The 15,431-nt window shown below is 49.0% G+C and overlaps 5 protein-coding genes across 5 annotated transcripts; 2 read left to right on the top strand and 3 right to left on the bottom strand.

The window, feature by feature from the left end:
• Nucleotides 1–13: 13 nt before the first annotated feature.
• On the bottom strand, nucleotides 14–3,209 carry N7458_000133 (exoribonuclease II; the record flags this gene model as incomplete). Its single annotated transcript, XM_056903527.1, has 2 exons — nucleotides 14–3,004; nucleotides 3,105–3,209. The coding sequence occupies 2 exons, from the start codon at nucleotides 3,207–3,209 to the stop codon at nucleotides 14–16; spliced, it is 3,096 nt and encodes a 1,031-aa protein (XP_056771294.1).
• A 2,312-nt stretch (nucleotides 3,210–5,521) lies between these two features.
• N7458_000134 (FAD-binding oxidoreductase) lies at nucleotides 5,522–7,215 on the top strand (the record flags this gene model as incomplete). The annotated part of the gene is made up of 5 exons (XM_056903528.1): nucleotides 5,522–6,014; nucleotides 6,066–6,179; nucleotides 6,233–6,596; nucleotides 6,648–6,843; nucleotides 6,892–7,215. 5 exons carry the CDS (start codon nucleotides 5,522–5,524, stop codon nucleotides 7,213–7,215), a joined length of 1,491 nt encoding a protein of 496 aa, XP_056771295.1.
• A 1,293-nt stretch (nucleotides 7,216–8,508) lies between these two features.
• N7458_000135 (uncharacterized protein) lies at nucleotides 8,509–9,188 on the top strand (the record flags this gene model as incomplete). Its single annotated transcript, XM_056903529.1, has 3 exons — nucleotides 8,509–8,670; nucleotides 8,727–9,055; nucleotides 9,110–9,188. 3 exons carry the CDS (start codon nucleotides 8,509–8,511, stop codon nucleotides 9,186–9,188), a joined length of 570 nt encoding a protein of 189 aa, XP_056771296.1.
• Nucleotides 9,189–9,579: 391 nt separating this feature from the next.
• On the bottom strand, nucleotides 9,580–10,393 carry N7458_000136 (alpha/beta hydrolase; the record flags this gene model as incomplete). Its single annotated transcript, XM_056903530.1, has 2 exons — nucleotides 9,580–9,912; nucleotides 9,971–10,393. 2 exons carry the CDS (start codon nucleotides 10,391–10,393, stop codon nucleotides 9,580–9,582), a joined length of 756 nt encoding a protein of 251 aa, XP_056771297.1.
• Nucleotides 10,394–11,490: 1,097 nt separating this feature from the next.
• N7458_000137 (glycosyltransferase) lies at nucleotides 11,491–14,653 on the bottom strand (the record flags this gene model as incomplete). The annotated part of the gene is given in 8 exon segments (XM_056903531.1): nucleotides 11,491–11,678; nucleotides 11,741–11,879; nucleotides 11,933–12,614; nucleotides 12,676–13,437; nucleotides 13,480–13,725; nucleotides 13,800–14,210; nucleotides 14,225–14,429; nucleotides 14,491–14,653. The coding sequence occupies 8 exon segments, from the start codon at nucleotides 14,651–14,653 to the stop codon at nucleotides 11,491–11,493; spliced, it is 2,796 nt and encodes a 931-aa protein (XP_056771298.1).
• Between the last annotated feature and the right edge of the window lie 778 nt (nucleotides 14,654–15,431).

The raw sequence follows: 15,431 nt of genomic DNA on the forward strand, positions 1-15,431 counted from the left end.
CTCAAGCTCCTCCTCAAGCCCACTCCCCCATCCTCTTAAACGGCCTAATCAACCCCTTAGCCTCCATCTTCACCTCAAGATTGGCCAAATCCACAGCCGTAATCTGCGCATCCACAACCCCAAAAACATCCATCTGCTCTTTACCCGGACACTCCTCGGGAATAGTGATTACACAATTAACGCCCAAATTGGTGATGATGCCCGAGTACACGGTGTCCTCGTACTCAAGACCCAGTCGCAGCGAGCGCAGGATGACGGGGAATGAGGATGGGAGTGGGCATTCTGCAAAGTAGAATGCGCGGAAGAGGAGCATGCAGGCCCAGTGTTGAGTTGAGTAGGAGGATATGGCGCGGAGTCGGGCGAGGAGGGGTTGGGAGTAGTCGATGTGATTGTCGAGGTCGAGGTGGGAGTATGGGAGGAGAGATGTGCTCTGCTCAGGAGATGGAGACTCGGTCTCGATGGGTTCGGGGATATCAGTCGCAGCATCGAATTGACGCCCATGCTCATGCTCGAAACGCAATGCGGCTTCGATCTGGTAATGCGCGATGACATCGCTGAACCGACGCAGCGGACTCGTACTCTTGACGTACGCGTCCAGACCAAGCATGTGGTGGTGTAGCGGGATAGACGCAGAAATGGCCTTGGGCAGGGCAAGATGATAGAATGCCTGGCCACCAAATTCGCTCATGTTTTCACGCGTGACGTGTCTGTATTCAGGATCATACCAGGTCCCATCATAGACAACAGGTATGTTTCGGGCAGAGCAGAACTGGCCGGCAATGTGGCCGGCCAGATTCATTAGGAGTGAGACGAGATAGCGTTTTGACTCATCCCGGACTTCGTGGGGGTTGAAATCTTGCATTTGAAGCTGGATAATCGGGTCACCGACATAGTACCGCCCTTCGGTGACTTCGATCTGGTATGGCTTGGTGGGCGTCGTGCCCATCTGGACGGAGAGGGCGGTGTCTGGTCGGGGGAACTGGATGTCCATTGCGCCGTTTTTCTGGCGTTGAGTGCGGAAGCCGAGCATCAGCTTGCGCAGGATGGTGAAGTTTTCTTTGTCTTCAGGTGTGAGGTTCTCACGGAGCACCTTGCCTTCGGGGAGGGGTTGCTCGACGGGTTCGCCGCCGACAGTCAGAGATTCAGAGGGAGGTCTTGACTCGGGATCCAAGAATTTTTGCAGTGTGCTGTGGGTCAAGCTGATTACATTTCGAATTGTGCCATTTGAAACCTCGGTTTCGAGGATTTCTCCCTGGAGATTCATCTTGGCACTGAATGTTAAAGTGGGACGACCATTCGCCAGACTGAAGTTATCCTGCGTGAAATTCGTGGGAAAGATGGGATAGGTCCGCTCTGGGGCATAAGTTGTAGCGAGTCGAGATTTGGCATATTCCATGATTGGGTTGTCATGTTTCAAGAAAGCTGTCGGGTTGGCGACGTGAATGCGCACCCAGAATGTGTCCTCAGAGCCCGGGACTCGCTCCAATGATACACCATCGTCGATCTCCTGTGCCGTGACTGCATCTATGCAGTAGACCGGCAAGTCTCCCCAGTCCCTTCGTAGATCTTTCATTGAATCCGTCAAAGACCCTGAGATGGTTGCGCTACTTTCTTCAACCTCTTCCCATTTCATATCCTCCATTAAGGACATACCATGACCGGGGAGCAAGATATTTTGGTCTAGTAGACTGAGATTCTCCCATGGAGCCACCACACCAAGCTCCTGCAGGAACATACGAGTGGAGGACTCGCTAAGCCCGAGAGTGTTGTACATGCCGGTGGCACGCATGACGTGGGAAGCGGTCGATCTCAATATACCAGACGGCATGGCCACGGACGGGATCGCATACAGTTGCATATACTCGATGATTGTCTGATCAGTCTTGGTGAACTTCTCAGTGAGAACCTCGCGATACACCATTGCCTTGTCGTCTTGTCCAGGGCGAAACTTTTGAGACGAAGGGCCTACACTAGACATGACTGTCGGAGAGCGAACCTTTCGACTGAGACGAATCAAACGCTGCGCCTTTTGAATGAACTGCTGCATGGGATGATCCTTGAAACCGGGCGTCTCTATCGCCATGGACGCTCTCACCGAAAAGTCCTGGTGTTCGCGAACCCACTTAGTGACCTGCTTGACCATGTTGGTAATTCTCTTAGGCTGCACCAGGTATATTGGGTGGAAGGAAGAATTAAAGTCCTTTTCAATAGCGAATGGACGCTGCCGCACAGCCTGGTGCACGGCAAAAAGGTTCACGCTATTCAATTGAGGCTCGTCGATGCCTAGGAGCTTCATGGCGAGTTCTTCAAGGGTCAAGCGAAGAAAGTCTGAGTCATCTGCTACCAAGTCGTGAACTCTGTCCAACAATAGGGCATGATGTCGGTAGAACTCGAAAACCTGCTGCTCAAAATGGGCCATCATTTCAATAAGGGGTCGCCCTAGGGGCCTGGGGAGTCCACCTTCCGGCACGGTTTGTATCTCGGACAGGGCTCGGGCAGGGCGATCTGGAAAATATGGCTTGATTGGGTCGATGAGGACTGTTGGCGCAAAGCCCTTCACAATGTAATCGATCTCCCGGTTGGAGCAGATGCGCCAGTTTCCACGATCCGTGTAGATTTGTTTCTGTTTGTGGACAGACTGCACGTAAATGCCAAAGGTGAACACGCCATCAGCGCTGAGTCGTCCAACCAGATCACCGGGTTCTATGTGGTCTCCTTCGAATTCTTCCGAGGTGTCAAAGTCATCTCTGTTGGATAGTTGGGAGCTTGCCCAGAGGAAGTCCGATGCATCACGGCCATTGAGCATAGTGCCAACCAATTGACCGAGGTCTACAGGCGAAGTTTCGCTGCCCAATCTTCGGATGGGGTCCAGAATATTGGGATTGGTTTCGTTCCATTTGCGTAGGTATTCTCGAATATCGCGATACGTCTCGACCTCAGCTTGCAAGCGGGCTTCTTCGGTGACGGCAGGGGCGCTCACGGGGTCCTGCCCGGTGGAGAGATCCTAATAAGACACAGGTGTAAGTTTACAAGGAATATAAAAATATATGTGAGATATTTGGCGGCTCCTCACCTCTTGCTCGACCTTTTCACCCACCACTGACCTCAGCGCTCGCGAAGTCGATAACAGTCGCCGCCCGCCAAAGAGTGACGTGCGAGGCCCCGGCCGCGGAATAGGAAAGGCTGCTTGATTTTGGAGCAGAGCGCATTGTGCGCAAAGCCGCCTTGCACTGGCTAGCTTCAACAGCCTTGTCCTAGGTAACACCATGGCCGTTCGTTGTCAACTGCGAAGAAAGATCCTGTTGATTTGCCCGAAGCTGGCCCATTGTGTAGGCAGAAAGGATACACCGCCGTAGGGCGGTGTATCTAAGCTTATCGGTCAGTGATCGTTACTTCCGACCTTATCTTGTTGTAATGTTTGTACTACCAGACACTATCGTACGTCTTTTTATGGAAAAGAATATTCGTCAGAATCCTCCTCCATCAGACAGTTCGCTTTTGTGGGATAATACTGAGGCGTCTGTTATGGATGTATCAGAGCATCTTCTACGCCGGATGCGCCAAGAAATCAATAGTTCCCAGCGCCCGAGCAGGGATTGTTTCATGGCAGTTGACGGCATGTGCCGCAATTAATTTAGTAGTTCGTCCGGCTCAAAGCCATTCCCGGATCATGATATTGAACCTGACAAGGCGCTTGCTTTGCCGATGGAGCTCGGTCCCCATAAACCGAAGTTTGTATACTCACTACTGTAGTCTGAGTTTACTTTACTCTGGGTACAAGTGAAATCCGAGATCTTTACTCTTCAGCAGTCTAGGCCAATCTCAGACGTTCCTTCATCCTTCTTGGGGTCAGTGAAATTCATATGTTCCTTCTGACGTGGCATAAAAAGCCTGGGGCATGCTTTGAATGACTTGCATGAAGCTGATGATACTTCTGGCCCTCGTGTCTTGAATTCTCCGAGTATACCCACCCCTCTTTTTCCAGAGCCCAGGATCTGTTATCCATATCCCTCTATGTACATTAGGACACTCATGTCCCAATACAACTGCTGTATACGTACAAGCAACAGCATCATAACATCGTGTCCAGCGTATTCGCTCTCGTTCCTCCTCCAAAGTTCAATTCGGACTGCCGTCTTCCTCGGCAAGTTCGGAAGCCATGGCCTCATGTGATGCTTTCAAGTCATCATCATCACCAAGATCTACCAATGTCTCGGACTCTTTCATCCTGTTCGAGTATTCGATCAAATGCGACCACGAGTAAATCTCCGGCATGCACAATCTCGAATACCCAAAACCTTGACAGGTGACGACTATCATTGCTCAAATGGTCTAAGCGAGCTTGGCCTTTGTCCTTTTTAGTCTATTTTTCGACAGCAAAGTCGGCCAGCCTGCCCCATTCAGGGACGGTTCAGGGGGCCGCCGATGATCCCCCGCACATCCCACTTGCAAACTTACTCTACCCAGCGGGATTCTGGGCCCTGCTTTAATGGATGACTCCCGGCTCAAGTAGTTTGAACGGAAGGCCTGCATGTATCGGAATCTAAGAAGGATTATTTGGCCTTGTCACGATGTACACTTTGGCCCTTATTTACTGCCTCCTCCGCCATGGCTGTCTGAACCTGAGATAGATGTGATAGCACAAGGGTCTGGCGACATATTTGAGCCTTGGTGGCTGAACTATTGCCAGCCCCCTATCTCGGACAAATCCCTTTCCCAAGACGATCGGTGGGTCTAGCTAATGTGCTGTGAGTCGACCAATCAAAATGAAAGTAGGCTAATATAGCCAGACTTGTAGCCTATCACGGAACCTGGTTGGTATCTCCTGCAGCTCAGGCACCAACTGCTTTTGTCCGAATATGCAATTCATCGTATACATCCACGTTAGACAGAGAAACACATCATCTTTTGCCTTCGTGATCGCCGCGAAATTGACTTCTCGGTTAGATCACTAGGTGACAAGATCTACGACCTCAAAAGGCCGTTATGCATCTTCAGATCAGATCAACAATCTAATGCCCGAGGTTTCGGCGGAAGCAGGCTTGGTTTCATACCATGTGCACTCCCTTTCACCCGCATTCCTGCTCCACAGAATGGATAACCCGAGATGAGGATATCCAGGATAACCTACCGGCATTTGGAAGCCGCTCATGGTTCGATGCTCCCTACTCAATTGGGGAATTAGGTGACATGGCGTCGGGGATGTTGACATCGCTTGGAAGCGAGCTTCATGGAAATCCTAGACCCTTCGGGGCGTATTTGGTCTTGAAGTTGCAGACACTGTCCCTGACTCCACTCCGAAGGAGAGGTGGCTGATGGCTTAGCGGGTACCACTAGACTTTTTTGGGCCGGAACTTGGAAGCCATTGAAAATGCAGTATAAATAAATCACGAGGGCCAGCCCCGTGTTAATTCTAGGTTTGTATTTCGAGGTCTGCGCATTCCGATCGATCAATCTTCCGTTAATTATCGATTCACCAACCTTGTCTATATACTTGTAGAGTCCAAGATCCTCTAACAGAATGCCTTCCAGCTTCGGCTGGCGCGCTCTCGCGCTATCACTGGCCACACTGGCTCCCATCGCGCGCGCCGATATTTGCTCCACCCTTGCAGCAGGCGGAATTGACATTGAATACCCACTGTCGCTTGACTACTCGACCGATCTGACAAAATATTGGTCCGCTGCCTGCGGTGATCTCAAGCCAACATGCATTGCTGCGCCATCCAGTGCGGCCGAAATGTCGCAAGTGATCAAAGAGCTGCACAACGTTGAGACATTGTTTGCAGTCAAGTCTGGTGGTCATATGCCGAACAATGGCTTTGCTAGTATCCAAGATGGTCTGCTAGTTTCGACCAAGAATTTGGATCAGGTTTTCTATAACCCAGATGACCAGACGGCGATCATTGGACCTGGTCTGTCGTGGGAAGAGGCTCAGAAGGGACTTGATGGGACTGGTCGGGCTGTGGTTGGAGGTCGACTTGGAGGTGTGGGAATTGGAGGGTACATGCTTGGATGTATGCTGGTCTTGAAATGAATTGTTTATGACTAGTACTGACAGCATCCAGGTGGAATGAGTTTCCTCAGCACTCAATACGGCTGGGCAGCCAACAATGTCGTGAACTTCGAGGTTGTCCTGGCCAATGGTACGGTGGTCAATGCCAATGCGAAGGAGAATACCGGTAAAGAAGCGTCTTTTTTGAACACATTCCGAGTACATACTGATATAAAGCAGATCTTTTTGCTTCCCTCAAGGGTGGAGGTAACAACTTTGGCGTTGTCACCGCATACACCATGCAGACTCACCCCATTGGAAAAGTCTGGGGCGGCAACTATGTCTTCACTGCAGATAAGACACCCCAGGTGCTAACGGCACTGCGCAACTTCGCGGACAACTATCCTGACGACAAGGCGGCCATCATCCTGACATCGGAGCACGGCTTGGTGATTGACTTCTGGATCATGTTCCTGTTCTACGATGGTCCCGAGCCCCCAGCGGGCGTATTCGACGAGTTCACGGCGATCGATCACACGTCGACCACTAAGACGTGGGATACCTACTATGACTTGCTCAAGAATAACGATTTCTTTATTCTGCAGTAAGTGACCTTGATGGAACATCCTGTTTGGTCGTTATTAACACTCTACAGTGGACAACGCTACACCATTGCCACGGAGACGACCCCTGTGCCGAATAGCACTGTCGGCACTGCTCCTCTCCAGGAGTACTATGACCACTGGTTCAACGTGACCGAGTCGGTCCTTGAAGTTACAGGTGTTCTAGGATCCATCGCTTTCCAGCCGGTGCCCAAGACCTTCTCTGAGAAGGCCAAGGCCCGTGGCGGAGTAAGAAACCAAGGATTTTTCATAATTTCCAGAGGCTAACGACCACAGGATCTTCTGAATGTCCCGACCAACACAAATTACATTTTCATCGAACTTGACTTCTCTTACTCCCTCTCTTTAGACGACGACAAGATTGACCAAGCCAACCAGAACCTCTACCAAGGTATGGGCAACCTGGTGCAGAAGAATATTAATGAGGGCCTCCTCCCCGACGTGTACCGACCACTTTTCATGAACGATCTCTACTTCCGCCAGGATTACTGGGGTCGTATCGATCCGGCGTCGAAAAAGTCGGCCCTCGAGACGAGACTACGCTATGATCCGGATGGCTTCTTCCAGAAGCGGACTAGTGGTGGCTGGAGACTTAATTAGATAACGAGAGTTGTTATGCTGTTGGTTGAACAGGTTGTATATGTCCTAATGTTGACTGCCTATACTATTAAAAACATAATTCGATCTTCTGATGACATCTCATCGAACTCATTTCGATCGCAACCTACTCCCAAGAAGACCTTGTGGCTCCCTTCACATCTTGCACTTCCCCTTCCCCATCTGCCTCTTGCTGTCAAATAGGTATAATTATCTCCTCCCGAGATACAATTACTAAAGCTCATCCTGTGTGGCTGATATAGTGATGGTGCTTGATTGGTTACAGGGCTGTTCTTCATGCGTAATATACAACACCCACTAGTTATTAGAGTGACCTCTGCTTTGTATTCCCTGTGATGAGGGTGCTGCTATGATGTATCCATATAGTGGTTGATGGTCGTACATATGAAGGCCTCCTAGGAGCCATGAACTCCAGCAGAAATCTTGAGGCGCCCCGGTAAGCAGAGACTCATCACAACTATCTGAAAACGCTATCTGCTAGTTGAGACTATTCAAAACATCATACGCGCCTACTATAGTAATAAAAGACGAAACGACTAGGATGAAACATGATCGCCCGTGCATTTTCCTCCCCAGTCTATACCTGACTCACCTTGTAGCCGCCTGCGTCAGATCTGCAGCCATCCACGGCAGCGAGTGGCTGAGAAGCGCCCGGGGTCTTTAGGGTCCTCCTCCAAGCGCCGGGGTGGGCCACCACCCCAACCCCAATTTTATCAAGTCATACTTTGGGGTCTTCGAGCTGTCCGAGCTTCTAGTTGCAAGGGCAGCTCATTGATGCGGGTCCCTTTTTAGAGCCGCAGCTATGTCCATTGTGGAGCTGGGATTCGTTGCGCGTGGCGCCTGTCTCCAGCGATTTCCCTGACAATGAGGTCAGAGGAGGCTCCGATCCCGTGTCGAGGTTCTAGGTCTGAGGTATGCTTCTAAATTTGTCGGGTCTAGATTGCTGTTCTTTATTTGGCAGATTGAGGTTGAAGGTGGAACTCTTTGTAACCGGGGTCTATATAAGATCTGGGCTGAGCTCCCTTTATTTTCTGAATCAATTCTGCAACACTTTCCTTCAAAGCGCTTTCTTCTTTTCCCTGGGCATTTCATCTATACTGATCTATTATCACTCCTTCAAGTCTGCATTCTCATCTGTACTCTGTATTAATTGCTCCGTTCCTCGAAGATTCGACCTTGTATCGCGAGCCAACGCGTTTGACGTCGACTTCCCTCCTATTGCTCTTTGCTTATATTTCAAACATTTCAAAAACTTCGTCGTTCCTAATAATCAAAATGCCACCTCGCTACGGAGCTCTCGGTGCCACTTTCCAACTGGCGCGCATATTCCAGATATGCTCGCTCATTGCTATCATCGGCATGACCGCCAAGTTCATCTCTTCAATCGTCAACAACGACGCAACACCGCCAAACATTCTTATTGGAACCATCAGCGTGGTAAGTATCAAGCCCATCTGCATCATACTGTGTGGAATTCTAACAAAGAAAAAAAGACTTGCATCGCCGCGATATACTGCATCATTACTGGCATCCTGTTCTTCGATGATATCCTCCCATTCCTTCCCTGCGCAATTCTGGACCTCCTCTTGCTCATCGCACTCATTGTCGTTGCGGTTATTTTGGGCAAACCACTCTCGTATCTGAAGTGCTCGTCGCTCTCTTCGCTGGGCTTCAAGGATGCGACCGTATACGCCTTTTCGTCGCGACTATCTAATGTCGTGGCAGGTATCAGCGGGAAAATTGATTTCTCCTCGTGGATTGGTGCATCGAAGACTATTTGCTTGGAGACTAAGGCAATCTGGGGACTCAGCATTGCCTTGTGGTGAGTGATTGGGCCCTTGACTGTTTCTGGCGCAAGTTACTGACTGGAATACAGCATCCTATTCTTCTTCTCGCTCCTTTGCAATCTTTGTCTCTGGCGCCAGAAGAAGGCTCTGGCCAACGCAGAAAAATAATTATCCTGGAATGGAGCGACTGGTGGCCACGTAGGGAGACGTAGAGATGTGGAGAAATATAAAGAGTGCACTTAGTTGAAGCGAGGGAGAACAAGCGGATTATAAATCGAGGCACTGGGAGGTTGGATTGAGCATGATTGTGATTTGTTCCTAATTTTGTCCTCTCAACACAATAATGAGTTTTGAACTTTGGCGTCGGGAGTTATTTGCTTGCCATGGAAAATAAGGAAAGGCAGAGGGCAGCCGAATGAAACCACTCGTTTACCAATCCAAAGAATCAAAAATGACTTAAACCTCGGAATGTGTCCTTTTTCCCAATGCCATTTTGGTTGAACGCAGAACTGCGATAACCTAGTAAGTTAATATCGCTAAGTAGGAAATATCTACATCTTTAGTAAGTGGAATCCGCAACCCTAGTCACAATCGCCACAACCTCCTCCGGAATGGTCAAAAACGGAGCATGGCCTGACTTGACCCTTACGACTTCAAATCCACCAAGCCCAGCCATCTGTTCCTGGAATGCAGGTGGCACTGCATTATCATTCTCACACAATATATAAGTCTTCGCGCACCGGTATTCCTTCTCTACGCACTGCGGCCATGTGTCGAAGCTCTTCGTAGTCTGTTTCCTGTGCAGGTGAGCCCACGCGTCATCGGCTTCCTCGGGAGCGAGATCGGAAAAGAACAGAGATTTGGCCGAGTCTTGGAGATGCGCAATGCCATCCTGGATGAATATTAGTGGGATAAATGCGGATAGAGTCATTCCTTTAGCTGTAGCTTACCTTCCAGATCTGGTAAGGCGGCGGAGGTGGATTTTGATCATTGCCCATGATGCTTTTGCCGCGGACAGGAAACACGAATCCAGCTATGTTGATGACCGCAGCAATTCCCCCCTTAAGACCCTTCTCAATGCGTTCGGCAATGGTCTGTCCATCAACGAGCGCGCTCACGGGTAGAGAGCCATAACTGTGAGACACGATTACGGCTTTTTTGCCTTTTTCGAGTAATGGAAATAAGTGCTCTTTGATCACAGCGGCATCGTCGAAGAAGCTCAATTCGGGGTCCACTGCATCTCCACATACAGCCAAGTCAAAGGAGAGCACTTCGTACCCTTGGGCGCGTAGTGGATCGGCAATTTTGCGGTAGTGGACAGGCCGGTGGTACGAACCCGGCACGATGACTATAACTGGTTTTTGGGACACCATATTTTGTATGAAGGTTGACCGTTGGTAGGTAGGGAAGAGTGGCTTAAAAAGATTCTTGAATTGCGGCGGTTTGGGATTATTTATAATATCATGGTGACGAGGCTGAACAGAACGACTGCAGGGTGTAAGCCTTGCGCACTGCTCGGGTATATCTGGGCACGTTACTTAGCCCCCAAGAATTCATTTAATCACATATGGAGTAAATCGAGGTAACGGTGAAAAGCCCATGATTGTGTGTGGCTTCTGGAGGGAGAATCACGGTCTTTTCACCTGGCGCTTCGGACACCACGGTGGTAGACAAAATTAGGCTTACCGTGGCTTCCTACAATTCATGAACATACACCAGAATTTCTACAACGCGAATCATAGGGCAGAGGTATAAATAAGCCTTGAATTATTAGGTAAAGGCCATCCTCGAGTTTGGAGCCTGACTTTCCCTACGAGAAATACTATCACTTTGGTGGAAAAAATTTGTTCATCCACGATGCCGAAGAAAAAACTCGAGCCACTGAAATTATTCGATCACTAGCCAGATACACAAGTTAATGTCGATCATGCTGATGCTATAAAGATAATTCTAAAAATATATGCAAGTTGATTCCCAGAGTTTTTCCATTTATTCCTCTCACTTGGTTGGTGCTGGGTTCTCTCAAAGCCTGAACCTCCCTGCTCCTCACTAGTGGCTGAAGAAAATTACTTTTGATGATATTGAAGGATTCCGCGATAAGATCTCGACATACATAGTACAAAATATCAAAACGTTTTTGTTGTTCTTGCGAGGTATTTTAAAATGTATTGGTGTGAGGAAATGCATAGCGCTTCCCCTTAACATCTTTGTCGAAGAAGAGCCATAGGGCTTTCCTGGGCTACCGCCGCTTTTATGAAGGTGCTTAGACTTAGGACTAACGAGTAGATGCTAGCACGGGCACAGTCTTTTGATAATGTCGGAAAAGTCATATAATTTAGTGATGAATAATACAGAGGCAATATCGCGTCCGAATAAGCCACTCGTGGAGGGCCACGGCTGAGAAACTTCATAAGGTTGTTGTCTCCTCGTTCCCAGCATTAGCCAGCATGATGGTGTCTTTTCGACTTTTTCAAGTCGTGTTCAATTTTTTCCACGCCGTGGATACTTCTGCCCTGTCCTGGGCCGTGGACTCTCGCATTTCTTCGAGTCCCTGCGAAATGCGACCCATTACAATCATGCATTTTTGATGTCTGCCCAACGAGTCGTTGATTTCTCTGAGTATCCCACTCAATGGATATCCTGCTAGACCCCATAGCCCTGATTGAAGTTGGCTTGTAAGAGAGATGACCATATAAATATTGCCTTCCCGTGCGACATACCTGCTGCTGGTTTGAGAAACAAACCTCCCATTGCTTTCCCGATCCCCTTGAAGAGGCCCTTCGTACCTTCATTCTTGAAACCATCGCGCGGATGTACTCCTATGCCTGTGATACCGAAGTAAAAACCGTCTCGAAGCTCCTACGCTTATATCAGAACGAGTCCTAGAATGGCGCTGGTATGGCTGTTATTACCTTTCCTGCCGCTGAGAAACCGCTTTGAAGACCGACTACCTGGGGGGCGTCGATTACTGTCGAATCGTGATATAATTTGGGTGCGTTGTGGAAACCTCTGGTCATGCCCAGTGAGAAATCGGCTGGTAACCATATGATGAGCTTTATAAACTTCTTGGACATTTTGCTTCCATGCAACACAACCTCGTGCAAAACGATGAATTTGGGTGGTTTCGAAGGGGTCATCGAGCTGCTCATTGTCTTTGCCTTTTCAAGTTGAAGATTTCTTTTGCGCTCTATGCTCCGAACTCGAGCGATTTCATTGACATCGTCTCCATTGTCCTCGTCACTAGTGTCTTCCTGTGTACTTTCATCTTCTCGGTTCTCTCCAGCTCCCTGTTCATCATTCTCAATTTGCAATTGTCGTACCTCATTTTCAATAGGTGATTCTTCGCTCTCAATACTGGGTGCTGGGGATGTTTGATCCAGGGAAGCAACTGCAGCCCGACAAGCTGCGCGGCGATCGAAATGTTTGTGGGGTTGACGTGTTGCGCGGACAGCAGAAACAACATCACTCACAATCTCTCTTGGAGCATCCACAATACTAGTCACGAGTGTCGCAAGGGCTCCAAAGAGCACCTGGGCACCAGCAGTAAGTGGGTTGGCGGGGTCCATGAATGTATCGTATTCGATAGGACGGTGACTGGAGACAATCAGCAAAGAAGTTCTAACGATTTTGGTGACGCTGGTCGAAGAAGACTTACAGCACAAGCATATCCGGGTTGAGCTTCCCGGATTTCACCAGAACTGTTGCTGCAAAGGCACTCAAGTTGATGTCGGTATGTTTGAGATGCCAAGCAGCTGGCTGATTCGGGACTATAGAGCACTTGGATCGTTGGGGATCAAGGCTTCGATAAAAGCTATTCACCCCATGGCGCACGCCAGACTCTTCTTGCATTTTCGTCGCAATCGCCTGTGCTCTGTCCAGTATACTTGTCTCTAGCGCTTTGTGTATTGCGTCTGAGAGATTCTGGGTGTTCAAACGTTTATATGGTATCGGTAATGGCCCTGCTCCGGCCCGCGCAACGATATTTCCCCAAAATTGCTGATCTCCGAAAAATGGGATAATTATCGTCGGCAGACCCAAGGCGAGGCCTGCCGCGGTAGTGCCAGCGCCTCCATGATGGATCACACATGAAACCTGCCGAAAGAGCCAATCGTGAGGGCAGTTTCCAATCATAAGAATATTTTCCGGCACTGCGTCTGCCCCCAGGTTTCCCCAACCTTTCGAGACAAGAGCCCGCTGTCCGGTTTTTTTGACCGCTTCAAATACAGTCTTCGTCAATTTGTCAGGATTATCAACTACGATAGAGCCGAATCCAATATATATTGGTTTTGGTCCTGCTTCAAGAAATGAAGCGATTTCCTGGGGTGGCGTGTAGCTGCTCTCTGACATAAGGAAGCTAAAGCCGCAGACATCGATGTTATCAGCCCAATCAGGAGGCTTAGGCAATAATGAAGGAGACCTGTTTCAAATATTAGAATATTTCTTTGCCGGCCAGAAATACCCTCCTAACCAGAGATACGTATGCGGCACATGCAGTCGGGTGAGTATACTCGAGGCGGTCATTGTGTCCAGAGGTTGGAGTGATAAGGTGTTTTTGCGAAGCGTGTTCAGAATATCTCCCAACCCCTCCCATACCATCACATCTACAATATTATAGGACATGAAATTTGCGAGAGTCGGCTTACAGTTCTGGGAATGAACATTCGCTAATGGGTGGGGAAATGACTGAGTTGGTGACCAGGGCATCCTGTTATTCATTAGTGTATGCGGTAACTTTGCGGGAGCCACAACTAAATCTTAGTATATCAAGGACCGACTCACGTGAATATAATATGGAGAGGGATACCTAGCCGTTGCGCGCAGTGAATATGGGCCAGGCTAGGAGGATTGGCTATAATAGCGTCCGCCACAAAGGACCGCTCTCGAAAATCCAAAGCTTTGCTCCATGGGTCTTCCTTGATATGGTGAAGATTAGTACCCTCACCCTTTTCAAAGCAAGATCTCCAACATCCATTAAAAATTTCCCTCATCTCACGCCGACGCTTCTGGATATCTCCGCTGCGTATTGCCTTGAACCCCGGTAAAAGGCCCGGGTTTTTTACCATGAAAGCCATCAGTTCCGTCGGATCTCCTCCGATGTTGAAAAACTCCAGCCCACTATCGAGAACAAATTGCCGAAAAGTTAAATGTGTGGCCAATCTGACTCGGTGACCGTGGGCTTTCAGTTCTCTCCTAGCGCAACGAACGGTTGAATGTCGCCTCGAGAACCAATTACTTGGATGACGAGATTCAAGTGCAGTGGAAAATGTCCATCCTTTGCGAAGGGGTTTTCTGCACTGGCTATATGTTCGTCATATCGATCAGAATGTATATTCGGACGTTGGATGTGGTTCAATAGCCCTGCGATGCTGGGTTTATGCGGGTCGAACTGGATGTCTACTCGGCCGTTTCCTAAGATAGGACGTGATTCCGTTAGTGCAAGAAATATGGACGTCGCTGGAACAATATCCACCTAGAACACGAGCGCCAGTATCCAGCCTATCCTGGAAGAATCGCAGTTTGTCGTGGCCATCTTGCGATCGCGTTGTATCTTTATACGGCCAGTCATCCGAATGAACGAGGTTTACTCGCTCGAACGGATGCCCTGCAGGAGTCGGTGCCATAACAGCGGCCATGATTGACAGATATTGTGTGGGAGGCTAAAGAAATAGCGAGATTGACAATCTGGAAAAGCGATGGTCAAGGTGGGCGAAACTCAGGCCAAGTCCAACTTGCGGCGAAGGTATTCTACCACTCTCGCACTCTCGCTTTCTCGTAACGCCGAACATAACCTTTGCTCACGCGACCGCGTCTCGTAATCTCTGACAAACTCAAATTCAACAAACAAGTGGTGGTGAATGACGTCAATGAACTCGCTCGGCCCAGGGTAGGAGCTCAATGTGAAGATCGATGAGAGGGCCCAGACCACGAACACATCCGGTGATCCGTTCTTGAGGCTTACCTAAAGAATTGTTTGTGCCCGGCAATCAAAAGAAATCGGTGTTTTGTTCAAGCCAGAGGATCTGGCCCTGTGGTAGCTATAATCTCGCTTCCTGAATGATTTGGTCCACGACTAGTTTAGCAGGTGGGAACGTGTAAATCCATGTTGAGCGGAAGCCATGTCTTACTGTTCACCCACTCCACATTCTGCAAAGTAGGTATGCCACAAACTAACGAAGATTCTTCTATCTCATCTTCGCTTCGCCATTATACCACCAAAACACGTCAAAAAGCTACCGATATATAAAGAGTCCGCCATAATTGATACCGCCGAGGCCGTTAAGCAGCAGAAAAGTTAATATCGCGAAGATTGTGCGTGAATTCGGCATTCCCAACACTACTTTCTACAGACGCGTTTAGAAGGGAATACCTCTCCGCTGCTAGAACGGGTATTGGTCATGCCTTATAACCCTA

Source organism: Penicillium daleae (assembly GCF_028827525.1).
Source record: "Penicillium daleae strain IBT 16125 chromosome Unknown utg000001l_segment0_segment0, whole genome shotgun sequence".
Lineage (NCBI taxonomy): Eukaryota > Fungi > Ascomycota > Eurotiomycetes > Eurotiales > Aspergillaceae > Penicillium > Penicillium daleae.